Consider the following 21,025-nt stretch of genomic DNA (forward strand, 5'->3'; position numbering starts at 1 on the left):
ACTCCTCTAAAACAGCTGCTGCCAGTTTGGGAGCACTAATTTTCGTATTTCGTTTCACATTCCGAATCACAAACTGCTCCTCTCGTTCTGTCAGCCTTCTTGGTCTGCCTGTCTGGGGAACTGAATTAATTCTGTCTTCATTTTTGAATCGTCTGATTATATCTCCAACTATTATTCTGCTTATGTTAAGCATCTCGGATATCTTTCTATGCCACTTACCTCGAGCGTGATGGAATATCACGAGCTGGCGTTCTTCAAATATGGTATAGTGTTGTCTTCTTCACTCCATTTGATACCAATCCGCAAAACTTCAGGAAAATGGCTTCTGCACGACGTGTCTTGTGGCACCGCACTACCGAACTGAACGTTTTGCAACTCTATCTGCCCTGTCTCTGTCAATGAACACAACGGCAATCCCGACCTTTCCGGGTGACCGAGTATATTTAAGGCGTCTTTTTTCACCCATGTGCGCAATGCCATTTCTTTTACAGCATACTGTATATCAATGCTGCGTGATTCCTCTTCGGCATAAGTAACCACATGTAGTACCATTATTTAGACACATTTGGTTTCACATTCTGCTCATGGTTGCGTAATTATCATAACGTTTTCACGGATTGTAGCAGTGGCCGAATATTTATGGGAGTGACTGTACCTATTCTATTCGTACGGTCTGTTTGCTTTAGTACCTCAACGCACTGCCAGAAAATAATAAACTGAAAAGAATTTTATTCATTGAAAATATATTCAGCAAAGCCTTCAGAAAACATATACGTACTATATCTGTTCGCAAGCATGTTAACAAAACAGACAGGTTCTAATAAAGAAATGAAATGGCGTATGGCTTTTAGTGCCGGGAGTGTCCGAAGACAAGTTCGGCTCGCCAGGTGCAGGTCTTTCTATTCGACACCCGTAGGTGACCTGCGCGTCGTGATGAGGATGAAATGATGATGAAGACAGCACATACACCCAGTCCCCGTGCCATTGGAATTAACCAATTAAGGTTAAAATCCCCGACCCGGCCGGGAATCGAACCCGGGACCCTCTGAACCGAAGGCCAGTACGCTGACCGTTCAGCCAACGAGTCGAACCTCTAATAAAGAAAAGCGCGCCCATAATCTTCTATATTTCCTATTCGTACAAGCAAATTGAACACTTGAAATAAACAAAAAATAAAAGGTTCCTGGAACATGATAGTATCTAGTGCAATGTCCTCTATCCTTTATAACTGCCTGACAGTGTCGCCGACTAATTTCTTGCACCATTCCTGAAGGAACACACTTTTAACGCCCACGTTGCCTACGGATATTCCTCTTTAACGTAGCCCAAAGATCTTCAATGAGATTTAAATCCGGAGACTGGGGAGGTTTTCTAAGCAGCTTATTAATGTCAGCAGTGTGTTTTGGGTCATTATCATCCTGGAACATACAAACAGGTGGCACCCCGTTTTTTCGACACTCTGCTTCATGTTTGCCTTCAGGATTGCATTATAGCCCTCCTTGTTCATTATTCCGTGAATGAAATATATGTTACCGACATCTCTGGCCAACATACAGCCCCAAAGCATTACAGACGCACCACCGTATTTTACAGTTGGAAGTGTATTTGCCAAATCATTGTCCGTATCAATTTTTCTCCATATCCTGCGGATGCCATCTGACCTGAAAAGGTTTATTTTTGTCTCATCAGACCAGATAACGTCATTTCAGACTTCGTTCTCCTTATTTATGTGCTCCTTAGCGAATGTCAGTCTAATCCGTCTGTTTTTTCTACTTACGTATGGCCTTTTCCGAGGGACTTTTCCATACTACCCATGCATCCGACGGATGGTGGATTTGCTGATGTTCTTTCCAGGTCACTCTTCCTTGAGTTTCATCAATACTGGTGCACTTAATTTGGAATCTGACTTTACCAGCCGAACAAAACATGCTCTTTCCTTTGAGTTAAACACTTTCTCCTGGGTTTCCTTGGATTGTTATTAATAGTGCCTTTCTATTTAACTTCATGAACCACATATCGAATCGTAGAATGTGTTATATTGACAAGCTGTCCAATTTTTCGTAATGAAAATCCTTGAAGTGGCAGTTGATGGATAGTGTTCTTAAGAAAACTCTGCACTCCTACCCATGCCCACCACAGATACACTAGGAAGGAGACTAACATATTTGACTAGTTGTATGCCGTCACTGAAATTTTTCCGTGCATCGCAAATAAACGGTGCGCATTATCCTGTCCGTATGTAAGAATACAAATGGTACATTTGTTTGTCGATGCCGGCACATTCATATAAAATCTTCCGGCCTGCATGTAGATAAGTATGGTTTTGACTAAAGAATTGTCATTGAAAAATCATTTTTTTACCCGTAGTGTACGTTTTATTTCAATTTTTCAATCGTTAATGTGAATATGGGAGACTTGATAAGAAATTGAAGCCTGTACGAATAACAAAGCCACATACTGTATACTCCTGCTATCCTTCCTCACAGTACCTGCAAAGTCTCCACTACTTGCTGTGGCGCTGTACAAATCGGTAAGCCGCGACGAACAACATTTTGTGCGTATTTCTGCTAATAATTTTGTTAATAATTAAAGAAAATAAAGGAAATAATTAGCTGATAAGACAACAGGGCTTGTACAAACTTTATTTTTAAATAATTTCTATAAGTCCAAGCTCCAGGAGGCTAAAATTGAATAAATGTTTAATGTATTCTCCAGGAAGTAGGGAGGGCGACTGACCCGCTCCCCCCGTCACACAAATCGCCCCTATTGCAAGACTTGTTCGGAATTCAGTCAACTTTAACAGACTAGTAGGGAGCATTGTCTAAAACAATCACAGCATTGTTACGTACCCGGGGAAGAAAGTCAACAAACCATTTCTCGAATGCGATTCCGTCCATTACCTCATGGTAATCCTCGATAGACTTAGGCTCAAACAATAACAACTCCCCTTCCACAAAACCGTTTTCATTTCCTATGTGGAGAACAATAAGCCTTGCCTGAGGGAGATTTCATCCCACTCGATAATCCCTTCAGAAATACCTTTTTGCTAGATTTTATAGTTTAATCTTTCATTCTTTCTTAGTAATATGCTCTACATTTAACCACGTTTCATCAACGAAATAAATACTTCTACCATCTTAACGAAATTTCCTAATTTAGAATAATACTTTCTTCTCTACAACACTATTTTATCCATTTCAATAAGTGCCCACTGGCGATTTCGAGACACATAAGTGAAGTTCATAATGTTTAGAAGAGTGTGAAGAGTTGCACGAAAAAATGTAGGTAATAATAAACAATAGCTTGTGGCTTGTGAGGACGCCGTATGGGCGTCAGTGAGGATGGAGTCCAACTTACGATGAATTCTAACGAGCCATCGGAATTAAACAATGAAGCTTGAAATCGCATATCCTGCCGGGAATCGAACCCAAGACCACCTGGACGAAAGGCCAGCATGCTAACCATTTAGCCAATGAACCGGCCAATGTAGGTAATGAATTTTTGCTACTAACTAAAGCTAATATTTTATTCAGAGTTGGTATTTTATTTCTTAAAAGGAAGTCGTGAATTTTTTTGCGGAAAACCTCTTTTGTAAAATTGTCGCACTTAACTTTGTCGCTTTACGTGTTTTCTTAGGAATAACTAGTTTCCTATCAACCTAAGTTCTTTCTTACAACGGTAAACGCTCGTCTTAAAAATACCTGTTACTCCGGCTATTCTAGAATACTTCCAGGATTTTTTCACCAAATTTGGAAAAAAATATTTCACACACATGTTTCGTTAGCGGTTTCCCTTTTTTATGTTTAATCCCAAAGTGGCCTGGTTCACATATTTCTATAATTAAAATTGGTTCTGTGTGTATGTGTGTGTGTGTGATGCCCAGCCAAATCTGTGGCATGCAGAGAACTGAATTTTTAACATAGGTAGATGGAAAGGGCTCCAAATGAACCTCGAAGCCGGATATTTCATTTTCGCCTTCGTTGGTGTTTGTGAAGGAAAATTCGGCGGAAAGCCTGGGTTTGGATATAACAATCCAATGTGCTGTCTCCAGGATTAAATACATAGATTCACTGTCGCTACGAAGTACAAGTCTAGGAGCCATTTTAAGTCCATGGCGTAGGAAGCCATTTTCGTTCCCCGACAGGAGAAGCCATATTTAGTCCGCAATATCCGGAACTCTCTCTCTCTCTCTCTCTCTCTCTCTCTCTGTGTGTGTGTGTGTGTGTGTGATGCCCAGACAGCTACAGCACGCAGAGATCTGAAATGTTTAACGTAGGCGTATTCTTAGATTAATCTTTATACAGATTAAGTCCTACTTTCATTAATTATTTGTATGACTTTTAATCGTTTTATTTATTTATTTATTTATTTATTTATTTATTTATTTATTTATTTATTTATTTATTTATTTATTTATTTATTTATTTATTTATTTATTTATTTATTTATTTTCTTAAGCCGTTTGCCCTCTGGGATTGCTTTTTCTCTCGGACTCAGCGAGGGATCCCACCTCTACCGCCTCAAGGGCAGTTTCCTGAAGCGTGATACTTTGGGTCGAGGGAATGAAACTGGGGAGGAGGACGAGTAGCTCACACAGGTTGCCTCACCTGCTATGCTGAGCAGGGGCCTTGGGGGCCTGTGGACGGGAGGGAAGATTGGAAGGGGTAGACAAGGAAGAGAGAAGGAAGCGAACAAGGCCTTAAGTTAGGTAGCATCCCGGCATTTGCCTGGAGGAGAAGTGGGAAACAACGGAAAACCACTTCGAAGATGGATGAGGTTGGAATCGAACCCACGTCTACTCAGTTGACCTTCCGAGGCTGAGTGGACCCCTTTTCAGTCCTAGTACCACTTTTCAAATTTCGTGGCAGAGCTGGGAATCGAACCCGGGCCGCCGGGGTTGGCAGTTAATTACACTAACTACTACACCACAGAGGCGGACAATTTAGTTAGTTAGTTAGTTAGTTAGTTAGATAGATAGATAGATAGATAGATAGATAGATAGATAGATAGATAGTTAGTTAGTTAGTTAGTTAGTTAGTTAGTTAGTTAGTTAGTTAGTTAGTTAGTTCGTTAGTTAGTTAGTTAGTTAGTTAGTTAGTTAGTTAGTTAGTTAGTTAGTTAGTTAGTTAGTTAGTTAGTTAGTTAGTTAGTTAGTTAGTTAGTTAGTTAGTTAGTTAGTTAGTTAGTTAGTTAGTTAGTTAGTTAGTTAGTTAGTTGACTTACTTGACTTAATTCCTGTTGTTCCTTGTGGAACATGGACATCAACAAAGCATCTCCATCTGATCCTGTTGTCAGCCAACCTCTTCACCTCTCTCTAGGTCTTGCCTTCTTCCATTGCCTCCATGTGTACAGATCGTTAGTCTTTTCAAGCCAAAGGTCGTCATCTTTGGATCAGACCGGTTTCTCATTGTTGATGTTTCTGTAATAAGGTCATTTAAGGTTGTGCGAGTTATTGGCCCACAGCACCCGAGCTTGATGGTGGGGCTGCCACATTCGCCTCCAAGCCTTCTGTCTTCTGTTGGGGTAGTTTCCCTTAGCCTTTGAAGATCCCTCTTCACCACAAGGCACTGGTTTTCCTCTTTAATTTACCCAAGAGGAAGGGTTGCCTCCTCCGTCAAATTTGCCGTACCAAAGGTCTCCTTCTCCGCCTCAGATGCCGTTAAGGACTTCATCAGAGCCGCGTTAGCGGTTACTTTTCAGGGTTCCCGTAAGGTCTTCTCAGCTACCGTAGCGGTCCTGGGGCACACAAGGTCCCCTCTGTACTTCACCCTTACAGGCTATTCCCTACTTCGTACCGTTGCCCGTCCCCCACGACTTGGACGAGGGATTGGAGTTAGTTCATATTTACCCAATATCCATTTCTTTCACTTAAAATTTTCTATTGAAGCCACCGTCACGACTGGACATGCCGCGATTCCTCGGATTGAAATCATCTCTTTGGCTATACCGTTTCTATGTAGTTGTCTGTTTCACTATGTGCACCGACAAGGCACACTGACAATCGCTTTAAGTTGTAGAACTCGATCTTAAAGTTGGACTCCATCTTCGGAAAAGGTGCTTTCCATGATCAACTGTACGTGGGTTGTTCAAGAGTTGGAAAGGCAAACACACTATACACCTTAGCTCCAAATGGAAGATCACTTAATATCCGGAAGCACTGCAAGTAAAAAATAGTTTGCTTTTATACAAGATGTATCATAATTAACAGCGCAAATTGAAACAGCTGTAAATACATTATACTAGAAGCAAAAAGTCTTAGTAAACATGGGTCATCAAACGAGCAGTTTGCGAGGTAATTTACAATTTGTGGTTATGAGCCACCACTGACTTGATTGTGTGTAAACGTCATCCTAGTTAAGAAAAGTTATAAGATACTTTTGGTAGAAGTACAATTGTTTTTAACGAAGAAGAAAACATTCCTACTTAGAATGTTACAGTTACATGTTAGAATGACTGTACACTGTACAGGCAATTCTAGAGATTCATGCCGTAGAAACCGAAGGTAATTCCGTCCATTGGATTTGTTTGGTAAAACATTCGTTCGTTCGTTCGTTCGTTCGTAATCTGCTTCCCTCCAGGGTCGGTTTTTCCCACGGACTCAGCGAGGGATCCCACCTCTACCGCCTCAAGGGCAGTGTCCTGGAGATTCAGACTTTTGGGTCGGGGGATACAACTGGGGAGAATGACCAGTAACTCGCCCAGGCGGCCTCACCTGCTATGCTGAACAGGGGCCTAGTGGATGGATGGGAAGATGGGATGGGACAGGCAAGGAAGAGGGAAGGAAGCGGCCGTGGCCTTAAGTTAGGTACCATCCCAGCATTTGCCTGGAGGAGAAGTGGGAAACCACGGAAAACCACTTCCAGGATTGCTGAGGTGGGAATCGAACCCACCTCTACTCAGTTGACCTCCCGAGGCTGAGTGGATCCTGTTCCAGCCCTCGTACCACTTTTCAAATTTCGTGGCAGAGCCGGGAATCGAACCCGGACCTCCGGGGGTGGCAGCTAATCACGCTAACCACTACACCACAGAGGCGGACTTGGTAAAACGTACCGTCCTATAAGGCGATCACCTATTACCCCTAATCAGGGGCGACTGATGCACAGTATGACTCCAAACGTGAAAACTGTGATAATTAAGAAAACCATCACGAGTGTTTCCTCAGGTGTATTTGAAAGAATTCGAAACTCACTGCAGTGACTAGTACATGCCTGCATCCGGGTACAAGGACAACACTTTGAACACTTCCTTTAACTACGAATAAGTACACTGTACAGACATTGTAAAATGTAACTGTAACACATTAATTAAGACTGCTTTCTTGTTCATTAAAAACGGCTGCACATCTACGAAAGTAGACCTTTGCGGACCCATGTTTACTAACAAGGGGGCATACCCTACTCGTCATCACCGATTTCACTCAAATTTATAGAACATGGAGGGGTTGGCTAGAAAGGAAAGTACCCGAAGAGGGAATTCCAGATGGCCAGGCGTATAGGAAATAAAAATAAAAATAAAAATGTTGACTCGGCTCTCGCATCGTATAAGCCACTTACGTTAACACGCACCTCGAGCAGTAGTTGGCGTAGCGGTAAGCGTTCGGACTAGTAATTCGGGGGTCGTGGATTTCTTTTTTATTCTCAACTTGTATATTATTAACTTTCCAACTAAGCAAAGAGGTGAATAATTAATTTTATTTATTTATTTATTCCCAAAAGACATAGAAAAGGTAAAAAATTGGAATTTTATTGTCAGACTTTTCAACAAGGGATTGTATTTAAAGCACGTACGAAAAGACTGTATACATGAAAATTCAAAACTTTATTCTTTGATATTCGATGCTTTACATGTGTCGGGATGATATTTATCGTAGAAACAGGGGAAACAATAATTATTTCTGCATCTAGCACAAGTCTTAAACGCCCCATTTTTACAACCACATCGTTCTTTCAACGTCTCATTAGAAAAGAAAGTGTCCACACGGGGTGTCGAACCCACGTCCATCGAATTACTAGTCCCAGCTCTTACCGCTACGCTAACTACTGGTCTGCGTGCGTGTTAATGTAAGTGGCTTATACGATGCGAGAGCCGCGTCAATATTTTTTTTCTATACGCTTGGCCATCTGGAGTTCCCACTTCGGGTACTTTCCTTTCTAGCCAAGCCCTGCATGTTCTATAAATTTGAGCGAAATCGGTGGTGACGAGTAGGGAATGCCCCCTTGTAAGATTGTTTTGCTTCTAGTATAGTGTACTTAAATCTGTTTCAATTTGCGCTATTACTTATAATACACCCTGTATATTCTCTTAGTTATTATTTGTAGCATCCACCAACTCGATACCTTAAGCATTGAAAGTATTTTTTTTTTTTTGGTCATTAACGAAAAACGCGACAAAAATATTTTGAAGCGACTTTGAAACATCTTAACGAATCATCCGATTCTGGTTAAGAAATTAGGGATCTTGTTTTTGCGAATTATAGCGAACTAAAACGACAAGGCCGATTTAAAGCGAAATTTACTTATTTTGCGATAAGTGCGAAAATGCAGCGAAATTCGTGCGAAGTAGCGATCTTGAAATTGTATTCCAATATTACATGTGTGAAGGAAAACAGAAGACAGAATAAGGATTTCTCATTTCGACAGAAATCCAAACCAAACCAAACTCCATGGCACTACAGCCCGTGAAGGGCCTTGTCCTACCAAGCGACCGCTGCTCAGCCCGGAGGCCTGCACATTGTGAGGTGCCGTGTGGTCAGCACGACGAATCCTCTCGGCCGTTATTCTTGGCTTTCTAGACCGGGGCCGCTATCTCACCGTCAGAGAGCTCCTCAATTCTAATCACGTAGGCTGATTGGACCTCGAAGCAGCCCTCAGGTCCAGGTAAAAATTACTGACCTGGCTTAGAACCGAACCCGGGGCCTCCGGGTAATAGGTAGGCACGCTACCCCTACACCGCGCGGCCGGCTTCGACAGAAATATCTCTTCGTATTAATATTCTCTAAAATCCCTTAATGGTATGGCCATATACAGTAGAGTGAAAGCTATGGCTATGCAGGGTAAAGGGTAATTTGTTATGTAATCTTCATTAGCGCTATATTATAGTTATAATGTCCGGCTCCATGGCTGAATGGTTAGCGCGCTGGCCTTTGGTCATAGGGGTCCTGGGTTCGATTCCCGGAAGGGTCGGGAATTTTAACTATCATTGGTTAATTTCGCTGACACGGGGGGCTGGGTGTATGTGTCGTCTTCATAATTTCATCCTCATCATGACGCGCAGGTCGCCTACGGGAGTCAAATCAAAAGTCCTGCACCTGGCGAGCCGAACATGTCCTCGGACACTCCCGGCACTAAAAGCCATACGCCATTTCATTTCATAGTTATCAAGATTACAAAAGGAATAATGAATGTTTATCAACATTGCTTCTCTTTATTTATCTAATCTTCCATGTAAATAATTCACAAATCTCACGATTTCGTTTTCTTATGAATAGAAATTAAAGGGATTGGTTCAGTCCTATTTCGCGAAATAACGCAAAAAAAAAAAATTCTTTTACGCGAAATCTAACATAAATTAATACGAGAAAACCATGCATCTAGATGTACGTTGTGTTGGGTATTCAGCCCAAAGGCTGGTTTGATCCTCTGCAGCTCCGCCAACAGCTGTCATAAATAGCCTAGGCGTCACTGAAGAGCCGTACTAGGGAAATGAGGAGTGAGGTAGTTTCCCGTTGCTTTCCTCACTGAGCCAGCCGTTGCTATTACATATCAGTCTGCCAAGCCCACTGAAATGCATGCACCAACCAACCCTATGAGCGATATTTTCACACCATTCATAACAGGGACTGGCTGCATAAGGAATGGTATTACTAGCATCACCCATACCTCAGTCACTTTCACATTGTCAAAGCCAAGGATGAGACTGAGACAGGTCAATGAAAGTAACAAATTTGATATAGCCCATACCAGAAGACATATTGCACTATAAACACTACATCTCGCCAGCAAAGGCATCCTCTAGATATAATTTTAAAAAATGTATTTCACGCAATGTATGTAAAAAAAACGATCTATGTTAATAGATGTAATGTTTTGTTTTGCTTTTATATAAATGGTTTGAAAACATCTAACAGATGAATTAATAAACGCGGGCGATTTATCACAGACGTATGCTGCACTTCCAACTAATTAGACAGTATAGCAATAGGTGATCAAATTTTTGTATTATTTTTATTCATAATAAAATTAGAACAAGCAAGCTTGACATATGTGATTCAGCTACTGAGATAAAGTAATAATGATCGCGGAAAGAATCGTTTTCCCACAAACTCTTGTGTCAGGTGACTTGCCTCATTATGTCTGGGAGATGTCGTAACATTTCTGGGAAGAATAAGGAATACTCAAATTACATCTCTAAAAATCCGCAGCCTGTTTCCAGTCTTTTGACCGGATCAGGAATGGAATGAATGAAGTCCCATCTAGCGGCGAAGGAACTGTGCTGGCTGCCGAAGTCTGTCAAACTCCTCTGGGGCAATGATTAATGAATGGCACATGAAATGAAATGATATAGGAGAGCATTTCTGGAATAAAAGATGACAGGGAAAACCGTAGTACCCGGAAAAACCTGTCCCGCCTCCGCGTTGTCCAACACAAATCTCACATGGAGTGACCGGGATTTGAACCACGGAACCCAGCGCTCTGCCGTCTGAGCCACGGAGAATAAGGAACTACACTCTAGACAATAAATAATGTTATTCACCCTGGTTGAAATGGTAGTTGAGGGGAAGGCGCCTAAAACTTATTTTTAAATACCTATTGATCCTATCGAAAAGTACTACATAATAAAAGTAACAAAATAAGAGTTTTGTCTGTACACTGCTCAGAATTTAAAAAGAATTGTATTTTTGTATCAGTTGTGTCAACAGTAACAATGAAATGCACTTTTAAAATGTCTGTCTGTCTGTCTGTCTGTCTGTCTGTCTGTCTGTCTCAATCAATCAATCAATCAATCAATCAATCAATCAATCAATACTGATCTGCATTTAGGGCAGTCGCCCAGGTGGCAGATTCCCTATTTGTTGTTTTCCTAGCCTTTTCCTAAATGATTTCAAAGAAATTGGAAATTTATTGAACATCTCCCTTGGTAAGTTATTCCAGTCCCTAACTCCCCTTCCTATAAATGAATATTTGCCCCAATTTGTCCTCTTGAATTCCAATTTTACCTTCATATTGTGATCTTTCCTACTTTTAAAGACGCCACACAAACTTATTCGCCTACTAATATCATTCCACGCCATCTCTCCGCTGACAGCTCGGAGCATACCACTTAGTCGAGCAGCTCTTCTTCTTTCTCTCAATTCTTCCCAACCCAAACATTGCAACATTTTTGTAACGCTACTCTTTTGTCGGAAATCACCCACAACAAATCGAGCTGCTTTTCTTTGGATTTTTTCCAGTTCTTGAATCAGGTAATCCTCGTGAGGGTCCCATACACTGGAACCATACTCCAGTTGGGGTCATACCAGAGACTTATATGCACTCTCCTTTACATCCTTACTACAACCCCTAAACACCCTCATAACCATGTGCAGAGATCTGTACCCTTTATTTACAATCCCATTTATGTGATTACCCCAATGAAGATCTTTCCTTATATTAACACCTAGATACTTACAATGATCCCCAAAAGGAACTTTCACCCCATCAACGCAGTAATTAAAACTGAGAGGACTTTTCCTATTTGTGAAACTCACAACCTGACTTTTAACCCCGTTTATCAACATACCATTGCCTGCTGTCCATCTCACAACATTTTCGAGGTCATGTTGCAGTTGCTCACAATCTTGTAACTTATTTATCACTCTATAGAGAATAACATCATCCGCAAAAAGCCTTACCTCCGATTCCACTCCTTTACAAATATCATATGTCTGTCTTCACGGGCATAACGAGAAATTGGTTGAAGAGAATTTAACGAAAATCGGTATGTTAAGTCGGGGGGTGAGCCAATACAATCTAGGCTATGAATAACTTTCACTCTTGTAGTTTAGAGGAAAGTACAAAATGTAATTCTCAAATACTTACGTTATTAATGGTCCTATCGACAATTACTACGTAAATATAGAATTAAATTTCCTTATCATTTCCAGTTTCGATTTTTGTTGCCGAGCCACGAGAAAATGGGTAAAGTCGGAGAATAAGGAACTACACTCTAGGCAATAAATAATGTTATTCACCCTGGATTAAATGGTAGTTTAGGGGAAGGCACCTAAAACTTATTTTTTAAATACCTATTGATCCTATCGAAAAGTCAAAGCCATCTCCGTACAAGCCTTGAAGGCCCTTTGAGGGATGGAAGATAAAGGCTTCCACTATCCGTAACCGTGGCATTTGATGGGATAGAGTGGTTAGTTTTACTCCCGGCCGCCTTTACCCCCAGTAATAAACCTGGTACTCATTTTTGCTGTATTCTGAGTGAACCTCAGGGCCACGTCCACCTCCAGAAGTGGATATCTCGTTTCTTAAATTTTACGACTTCCTGACGCGGATTCGAACCCACGTCCTTCCGGGCGAACAGAGTATGCCTTTACCGCCTCGGCCAGCCAGTCCCTCTATCCAAAAGTACTACATAACAAAAGTTATAGACAATACAATTTCTGATCATTTATGTCCTATTCAGTTTTACCGTACCGACTATGATAAGAGTGGTGGTGGTGATTATTATTTTAAGAGGAAATACAACTAGGCAACCATCCTCTAAAAATGGAAGGGGTCCCCACAGGGGAATGACTATGATAAGAGAATTCTGCTATTATAATGAAAACGCCCAACTCAAGTGTGACTGGCAGTAGGCAAGTGGGCCTGCCATCATAATGAAAACTCCCCAACTTGATTGTGACTGATAATAAGCAAGAAGGCCTTCCATTACAATAAAAATTCCCTAGCCCAGTCTGCACATGAGTAAATACGTATGGTGACTTCTCCGTCGCGTTTCTGGCGTAACGTTAAGAGCTATGCAATTTAATACAGTCTTACAAAATGTACACTACTAAACCTAGAATTCAGAATACAATGTAGAATTCCGCAGCGAAGCACGGGTACATCAGACAGTTTTTAATAGTAGGTTTGTTACATTTCTTCAAAACAATGTAAGTTGAGTAATGTTAACTTTTATGCAGATGTGCGATACTAACAGACAGTAGCGGGGTTCGCAAAGTGCCTGGCAGTGCACGGGTGTGTTCTGTCATGGTGTCCTGTCAATCGCCCCCAGTGTCAATCGTTCCCAGTCCGGTCCAGCTGTTCACTTTGGAAATAGCCCCCAGAAGGGGCCGTTCTCATTAAGGAGTATTACTGAGAGTTTTCCCCTCCACCTCTCTTTACTCTAAAGGGCAGTTACGGTGGTGGTGGTGATGGTGATTATTGTTTTAAAGAGGAAGTACAACCACAGGTACAACTAGGCACTAATCAGAGAGAAAAAAAAGAAAGACAAGGGCCACGAAGGGCGTGAAAGTGAAAGACTCCCTAGCCCTCGCAACCTAATAGCTTCCGGGTCAGAAAAGAACAAGAGTTGACCAAGGGAGGTCGGGTAGGATAGATGAAAGCGAGGAGCCTGGCACAAGTAAATGGAAGCAATGCCAGGACTGTGGGTGTTATTCTACCACCCCCACCCACAGGGAAAGGCCAGCCACGTAATAAAAGTCAATAGTCATAACTCATGATTAGGGATGAAATTTTGCCTATTTGCGTATTTTATTCCTGTGTACAGAGTCGTAGACTTTTATGATATAACTCCGTCATTTGGCCATTTTTAGCAAGAATTCGTTATTTTATTATGCTTATAAATGCCTATTTCAGGGGATTTGTATACCTATTTGGAGTACGATTGCCTATTCAATGTCTTTTAACAGTCTTTTAAAGAAGCAAATTTTCTTCCAACGCATTATATTCTAGCTGGTGTGGTCAACAAAATTATTTTCTCGTTTCTCAAAATTTATTTACCCCATTAACAATAACGATATTTATCGGAAGTCTCCAGAAATAGCACTTCGGGAATTTCCTTTAGAACATGATGATGATGATGATGATGATGATGCTATTTGTTTTAAGGGGCCTAACATCGAAGGTCATCGGCCCCTCCTTTAGAACAAATAAGGAACAATTTGACGTCGAAGCTCTCTAACACTCGTACTTTCTCATATGATATGGGAGAACCGATCAACGTTGTACACCTACCTCCATTAAAGTGAGAATTGTTGGACACTTTACCTTGACATAGTTTTGCAATCTACTTTGAAGAAGTGTGTCCGGCAAGGCCTAAATAAAAATATTCCATGACCTACTTGCTGAAGCAATGGATCTCTAGAGATACCAAATTTATTCCCGATTTATAGTTTAATACTTCTGGGAACATTATTCTCTATAATGTTTCTTTTATTTTTTTTGAACAGTTGCATGTATGCCAAGCTTGAAGGTAAGTTCATTTGTCCTTTTCATATTTCTGTGATCGAGGACTACGATTGCATTTCGTTGTAGTATTTATAGGCCTCTCAATGTATATATAGTGGCAAGTTGTTTTGTTGCAACGCTATATAAGCAGTGAACTTTCAGAAATTATTATATTTAATCATTTAATTACTGGATGAAAAGCTAGAGCACTGCCACGAGACCACCGCTGCGGTCTCTTGTCACAGAGTGGATGAAAATTAAAAGTCGACATTTTAAACTGTGTTTTATTTTCTGTCTAGTAAATTCTACACAATGCTCGATCGTTCGTAATCTGTTTACCAAACAGGATGTGTTTTTCCCTCGGACTAAACGAGAGATCCCACCTCTACCGCCTCAAGGGCAGTCCTGGAGTTTCAGACTCTGGGTCGGGGGATACAACTGGCGGCCTCACCTGCTATGTTGAACAGGGGCCTTCCGGGGGGATGGGAAGATTGGAAGGGATAGGCAAGGAAGTGGGAAGGAAGCGGCCATGGCCTTAAGTTAGGCACAATCCCGGCATTTGCCTGGAGGAGAAGTGGGAAATCACGGAAAACCACTTCCAGGATGGCTGAGGTGGGAATCGAACCCACCTCTACTCAGTTGACCTCCCAAGGCTGAGTGGACCCCGTTCCAGCCCTCGTACCACTTTCCAAATTACGTGGCAGAGCCGGGAATCGAACCCGAACCTCCGCGGGTGGCAGCTAATCACGCTAACCACTACACCACAGAGGCGGACATCCAGAAATCTACCCGGCACAATTCCCGCCGTTCACTACATGAGACACCCTTGCGGCTATTCCTTATAAGTTCAACTGTGCAGAAAGTACAATATGCAATACCTACGTATTTATAAAATTTTAAAAGGTGTTGTTATATACTTTTTACGGTAATTTATTTCGCTGGCCCTACGGTTTAGTGGTAGCGTGCCTCGGACTCAGCGAGGGATCTCACCTCTACCGCCTCAAGGCCTGCCTGTTACCCGGAGGCGCCAAGTTCGATTCCCAGCTAGGTCAAGGAATTTTATCCGATTCTGAAGGCTGGTTATAGGTCCGCACAGCCTACGTGATTACAATTGAGGAGCTATCTGACGGTGAGATAGCGGCCCCGGTCTAGGATTCGTCACCTCGTAATCTGCAGGCCTTCGGACTGACCAGCAGTCGCTTGGTAGGCCAAGGCCCTTCGGGGCTGTTGCACTATGGGGTTTGGTTTGGTAACTTATTACAACTGAATTTTGACATTTTAATAGATTTTGAAATTCCTTCACAATATTTTCATTCACGTAATACTGTACAAATGAAGCAAGTTATACTGAAAAGTACATTTAACCCACTTTGAAAGCCCACATCTATTTCTGGAGTGACTTCTGGTATAGACTCAGTCTCAATCACAGCGATACTAGTAACAACATCCCAGTCTCTGTGATGAGTGGTGTGGAACTGTTAGTCAAAGAATCGTCTGGTGCGTGCATTTCATTTGGCTTGGCAGACCTTCTGGTCGGTGAGGACAGCAACGGGAAAATATATCACTCACAATTTTCAGCGACATCTAAGCTATTTATTACAGCTGACCGTGGAATTGAGAATAACCAATCAACCTTCAACCTGAAGACTCAGGATACATGCTCACTTTAAAACTAGCCCATTTTGATTCGAAAACTGAAAATGTCACTTTATAACTATAACACAGTATTTGCAGTGACGCGTAAGCCCGTGAATCCCGATACTTATGCTTATTATGGCGTGAATAGCGCTGAATGTAAAATTCCAGTCAAAGAGCTCATACAAATCTGGAAGAAAATAATTTTCAAAGAATGTTTTTACAACAATAAACATCGTAAGAAACACATTTCATTTTTATGTTTGTTTCTACATACTTTGCATTTTGATGTATTTTACGCGTTCTGACCTGTAATTTACGTTACTTGTAGAAGTTTTTCTCTCCTATCAGCTTCCCTCGTTCTGTTTCCTCAGATTACGTCACGAGGGCTGGAAAAATTGTTCCTGACCAGTACATGTTTACATTGATACACAAATGTATGCTAATATTTCAGGATCAACCAAATCTCGTCTCACCTGCCTCGAACAACCAATATCAGAAGAGGAAGACTCCATATTGATCATTTACCCGTACAGCAGTTGAAAATTTGTCATACTGAGTTAAAAAATAACGAGATTTTGTGACCACGTATGTACATTACACAAATTTTGACCCACAGGTATGGAACAGTGTAGAGTCAAAGTCAATAATAAATAAGGGTGACAATAATTTTAGTATCTTGTTCCTTTTTTATACTTGTCCAGTTTTGATAATATTCTTTACGTATTGCAATATATTTTCTAATTAGCAGTATTTCTGTTCGCTGAAATGTGCTACGTATTGTATTCCTGTCTAGTAAGTTTTGATTGTTTGTCTGTTGGTTTTATTATTTGTTTGTTTGTTTGTTTGTTTGTTTTGGCTGAAATAGGTATATGTCTAATTGCCCATATACTGTATATACAACTATTAATTGCATGTGAATTGAATGAGAACATTCATGCATTCATTTATTCACAAACAGAAAAACAGAACAATAATAAAGCTTGTTTTTCAAATACATTTTTGAACAATTTTTATGTACGGAGTTTTCAATATTATTCACAAGTAAACAGAAAAATAGAACTTGATACGTAAAAGATTATGGGAATATTTCATATTCGAAGCTGTCAAAAATAATCACAAGTTAACAAAATTAGAACTAGCTTCAAAAAGTACATTTTCTTAATAAATGCCCTATTACTGTATATTTTGCATTTCATGATACGAAATGTGAAAAGTTCTACCACCAGATGTACCGCTCGAATAGTCTCCATTGGGAAATGTAGTTCTCTGAAGGATTGCCCGCTTTCTAATGTCTAATTTATATCAATAAAACCATCCACCAACTTCTACAGATTTAACGCCTTAGCAGCCCCCGAAGATTACCGAATTCGACGTTTTAAGGAGACTTAACATCTAGGAGGAGAATTATTTGAAGGGGGAAATGGCACTCTGCTCTCCCAAAGTCATTAGGGGTGAGGCTGGGGCAGAAAATCACTTATTCATTCATTCATTCACTCAAACAGTCAGTCAGTCAGTCGTAAATATTGGAATGTTGTCTCCCTAACGGCCGGGTTCCACAGCGCTAGGTTGAGAGCATGCATTCAGCTCATTCATTGACTCATTCATCCAATCAATCACTCATTCATTAATGAATTCTCTCTCCGCAGTTAGTTGCTATCCGTGACTCGATGAGAAGAGTGTTTATTCATTCATTAATGCACGAACATATTCATGAGATCATGTATCCACCAATTAATGTAGGCATTCAACTCATTCAGTTCATTCATGAAACTCTCTCCCAGCTGGTGGGTTTCCATGACTGGGAGAGGCGATTTTTTCTTATTTTTTTATATTTTTACAGGAATTCAGCCCATTCATTCGTCCATTCATTCACGAATACTCTTTTCCCAGATGATGGCTATCAGTGGCTGGATGAGAAGAGCAAGGTATAAAAGGAGCCGTGGTGAGAGAAGGAGTCAGATGTGCCTACAATCGCGGCGTATCATGCTTGGCCTCCCCGTTCTCCCAACCTCAATCAGTGTGATTATTGCTTGTGGGGTTACCTCAAGACGCAACTCTACTGCAGTAATTCAGTAATTCATTAACTCATAGAAGAAAACAATCATGAAATCATGCATTCACCAATTCATGTAGGCATTCATTCATTCATTCAATTAATTCAAATGTGTGGTAATTGTAGGATTCCATTAGGATATGTGTAACAATACATGCAATGCATTTACGACATATCTTTATGTATGTTGGAATTGCAGTGTAAGCGGAGCCATAACAGCAGGTGGACCAGTGACTGGCTATTCATAGTAAACAAGTAACACTTACCGGTAGTAGTTGAGGACCTGCGCAAACACGCCGGGGTGCCGATCGAAGAAGTACTCGTTGAGGATGGGGTCGTAGTTGGCCAGCGCCTCCGTCAGACGCGACAGTCGTGTCGCCGGGATCTTCTTCAGCGTCGCCTGCGGAACAAAAATAGTTTATGACATAGTCTGGGGCTTCCTGCGTAGCATAATGCAGGGTGACATAAAAGTACTGACGTGTTGCTGTCCAGCGCCATCTATTAGCCTGTTTGCAAAACTCGTTGGTGTCAATAAAACCCCATGCCATGCCAATCATGTGTATCATTTATTACCCCTCTACCTCCAATATTCCGTGAAGTACTGCCTCGTCAAATGTTAACTGACTTTTAGGCCAACCTGTAGATCACTTCAGGCTGTATCAAAATATATACGAGTATAACAAACGTCCGGGAACAAAGCAAGAAAAGTTCTCCCTTTCAAGACATGTCCTACAGTGCGCTGGTATTGCACATGGTCACTGATATGTTTGTCGTCTATTTGTTCGCCGACGAGACCACATTTGGTCGAAAATAACCCTGAGTGACGACTGCCATCCCCTCCACTTCGGGGTTCTTAATTCGTCCTCCCTTTGTCCGCCTTTGAGTTGGAGCGATGGCTCCATGTCGTTCGCTGTGTATAGCCTTCAGTAAAAGCGCGGTAAGTTCACCGTGCCGTCTCACAGACGGTTACGCGACTACTTTTCCTGAGTCGTGTTAATAAATATTTTGTGTTTATTGTGATTAGCGTTGTTTAATATAATATTGTCATTCCTGATAATTCTTTGTAATTAATTCGTACCATAGGGGGCCATGACCAGGTCGTTCTCAACAACCAGAACAAACTTATAACGTGGACACATAAACTGGTTAATCTCAACGAGTCCCGAAACAAAACCAACCAAACTTACAAACTGATTTAGAAGAAATGATTAATGAACTGCTGGACGACAGTGATATTGATCCCGATTACGGGATAGAAAGTGATGGTAAATTGGATTCAAACAGGAAGAGGAAGATAATTAATTATTGAGGATACGGCATACAAACAGGTGAAAATGATCTAAAAACATCAATTTTGGTCATCAAAAAGTGAATGTCTTCTTCTTCTCCTTCTTCATCTTTTTAACCTCCAGGGTCGGTTTTTCCCTCGGACTCAGTGATGGATCAAACCTCTACCGCCTCAAGGGCAGTGTCCTGGAGCTTCAGACTCTGGGTCGAGGATACAACTGGGGAGGATGGCCAGTACCTCGCCCAGGTGGCCGCACCTGCTATGCGGGGGGGATGGGAAGACTGGAAGGGATAGACAAGGAAGAGGGAAGGAAGCGGCCGTGGCCTTAAGTTAGGTACCATCCCGGCATTTGCCTGGAGAAGAAGTGGGAAACCACGGAAAACCACTTCCAGGATGGCTGAGGTGGGAATCGAACCCACCTCTACTCAGTTGACCTCCCGAGGCTGAGTGCACCCCGTTCCAGCCCACGTACCACTTTTCAAAAATTTCGTGGCAGAGTCGGGAATCGAACCCGCGCCTCCGGGGGTGGCAGCTAATCACACTAACCACTACACCACAGAGGTGGACAAAAAGTGAATTTATGCTTTGAAATTTTCAATAATTTTGATTCTTTTTTTCGATTCTAGATTCTTTATGGAAGAATGACATAGCAGAAAAGTAATCAGTAAAACGTCTGTTCCAAAATTTTGAGAAAGAAAAAGGAAGGTCTACTGTTTTTGGAGCTACAGTTTAGTTTTCTTGTATTTTCTTCTGTTTTTCTTTTTTTAGAGAAATCATTACAAGCATCATTTAACACCGTGTAAATCCACCCCTGGACTTGAAAACCGGTTAGGACGTGAATCCACAAGATAGTGTAGGTATATCACATCGAGGTTAAGCCACATGCTGAGGATTTGATAGCGCAATTCCACCAAATTGCGCGAATGCTGATGTCAGCGTTTTACCCGCTAAGCCAGCATACCCCACAGATTTTCAATGGGGTTCAAGTCAGGTGATTTTGCAGGCCAATTGATATGAAATAGGGTGGGGGAGTGTTCATAAAACCAGTCACATATGCATCCAGCCGAAAGAACATTGCTCTGTCACTTGAAAAATCAATAGCGTACTCATCATTCAGATGTTGACTGAAAAGCAACACCTAGTCATCCAGAATGTTTAAATAAACAACCTCCGGCTTGAATCTGACCCAGCCGAGCTCGATAGCTGCAGTCGCTTAAGTGCGGCCAGTATCCAGTATTCGGGAGATAGTAGGTTCGAACCCCACTGTCGGCAGCCCTGAAAATGGTTTTCCGTGGTTTCCCATTTTCACACCAGGCAAATGCTGGGGCCGTACCTTAATTAAGGCCACGGCCGCTTCCTTCCCACTCCTAGCCCGTTCCTATCCCATCGTCGCCATAAGATCTATCTGTGTCGGTGCGACGTAAAGCAACTTGCAAGAAAAGAAATAAGAATCTGACCTTGCACACGTCCAGGATGAAATGCTTCGTTTGGCCTTCGGTGCACTCGACGATATGCGTCATTGGAATGTAGGCGAAAACGTGATTCGTCAGACCACAGTACGATCCGCCAGTCAGCTACTGTCAACGACGGATGATTTCCAGCCTATTG

General features: G+C 41.6%; 1 protein-coding gene across 1 annotated transcript in view; it reads right to left on the reverse strand.

The window, feature by feature from the left end:
* LOC136864057 (potassium voltage-gated channel protein Shaw) overlaps positions 1-21,025 on the reverse strand; it is a 754,891-nt gene that overhangs the window by 404,291 nt on the left and 329,575 nt on the right. Inside the window, exon 4 of the mRNA XM_067140592.2 lies at positions 18,396-18,529. Within this exon, the coding sequence (XP_066996693.1) occupies positions 18,396-18,529 (134 nt within the window). The remainder of the gene's footprint in view (positions 1-18,395; positions 18,530-21,025) is intronic.

This window comes from Anabrus simplex, chromosome 1 (genome assembly GCF_040414725.1).
Source record: "Anabrus simplex isolate iqAnaSimp1 chromosome 1, ASM4041472v1, whole genome shotgun sequence".
Classification (NCBI taxonomy): domain Eukaryota; kingdom Metazoa; phylum Arthropoda; class Insecta; order Orthoptera; family Tettigoniidae; genus Anabrus; species Anabrus simplex.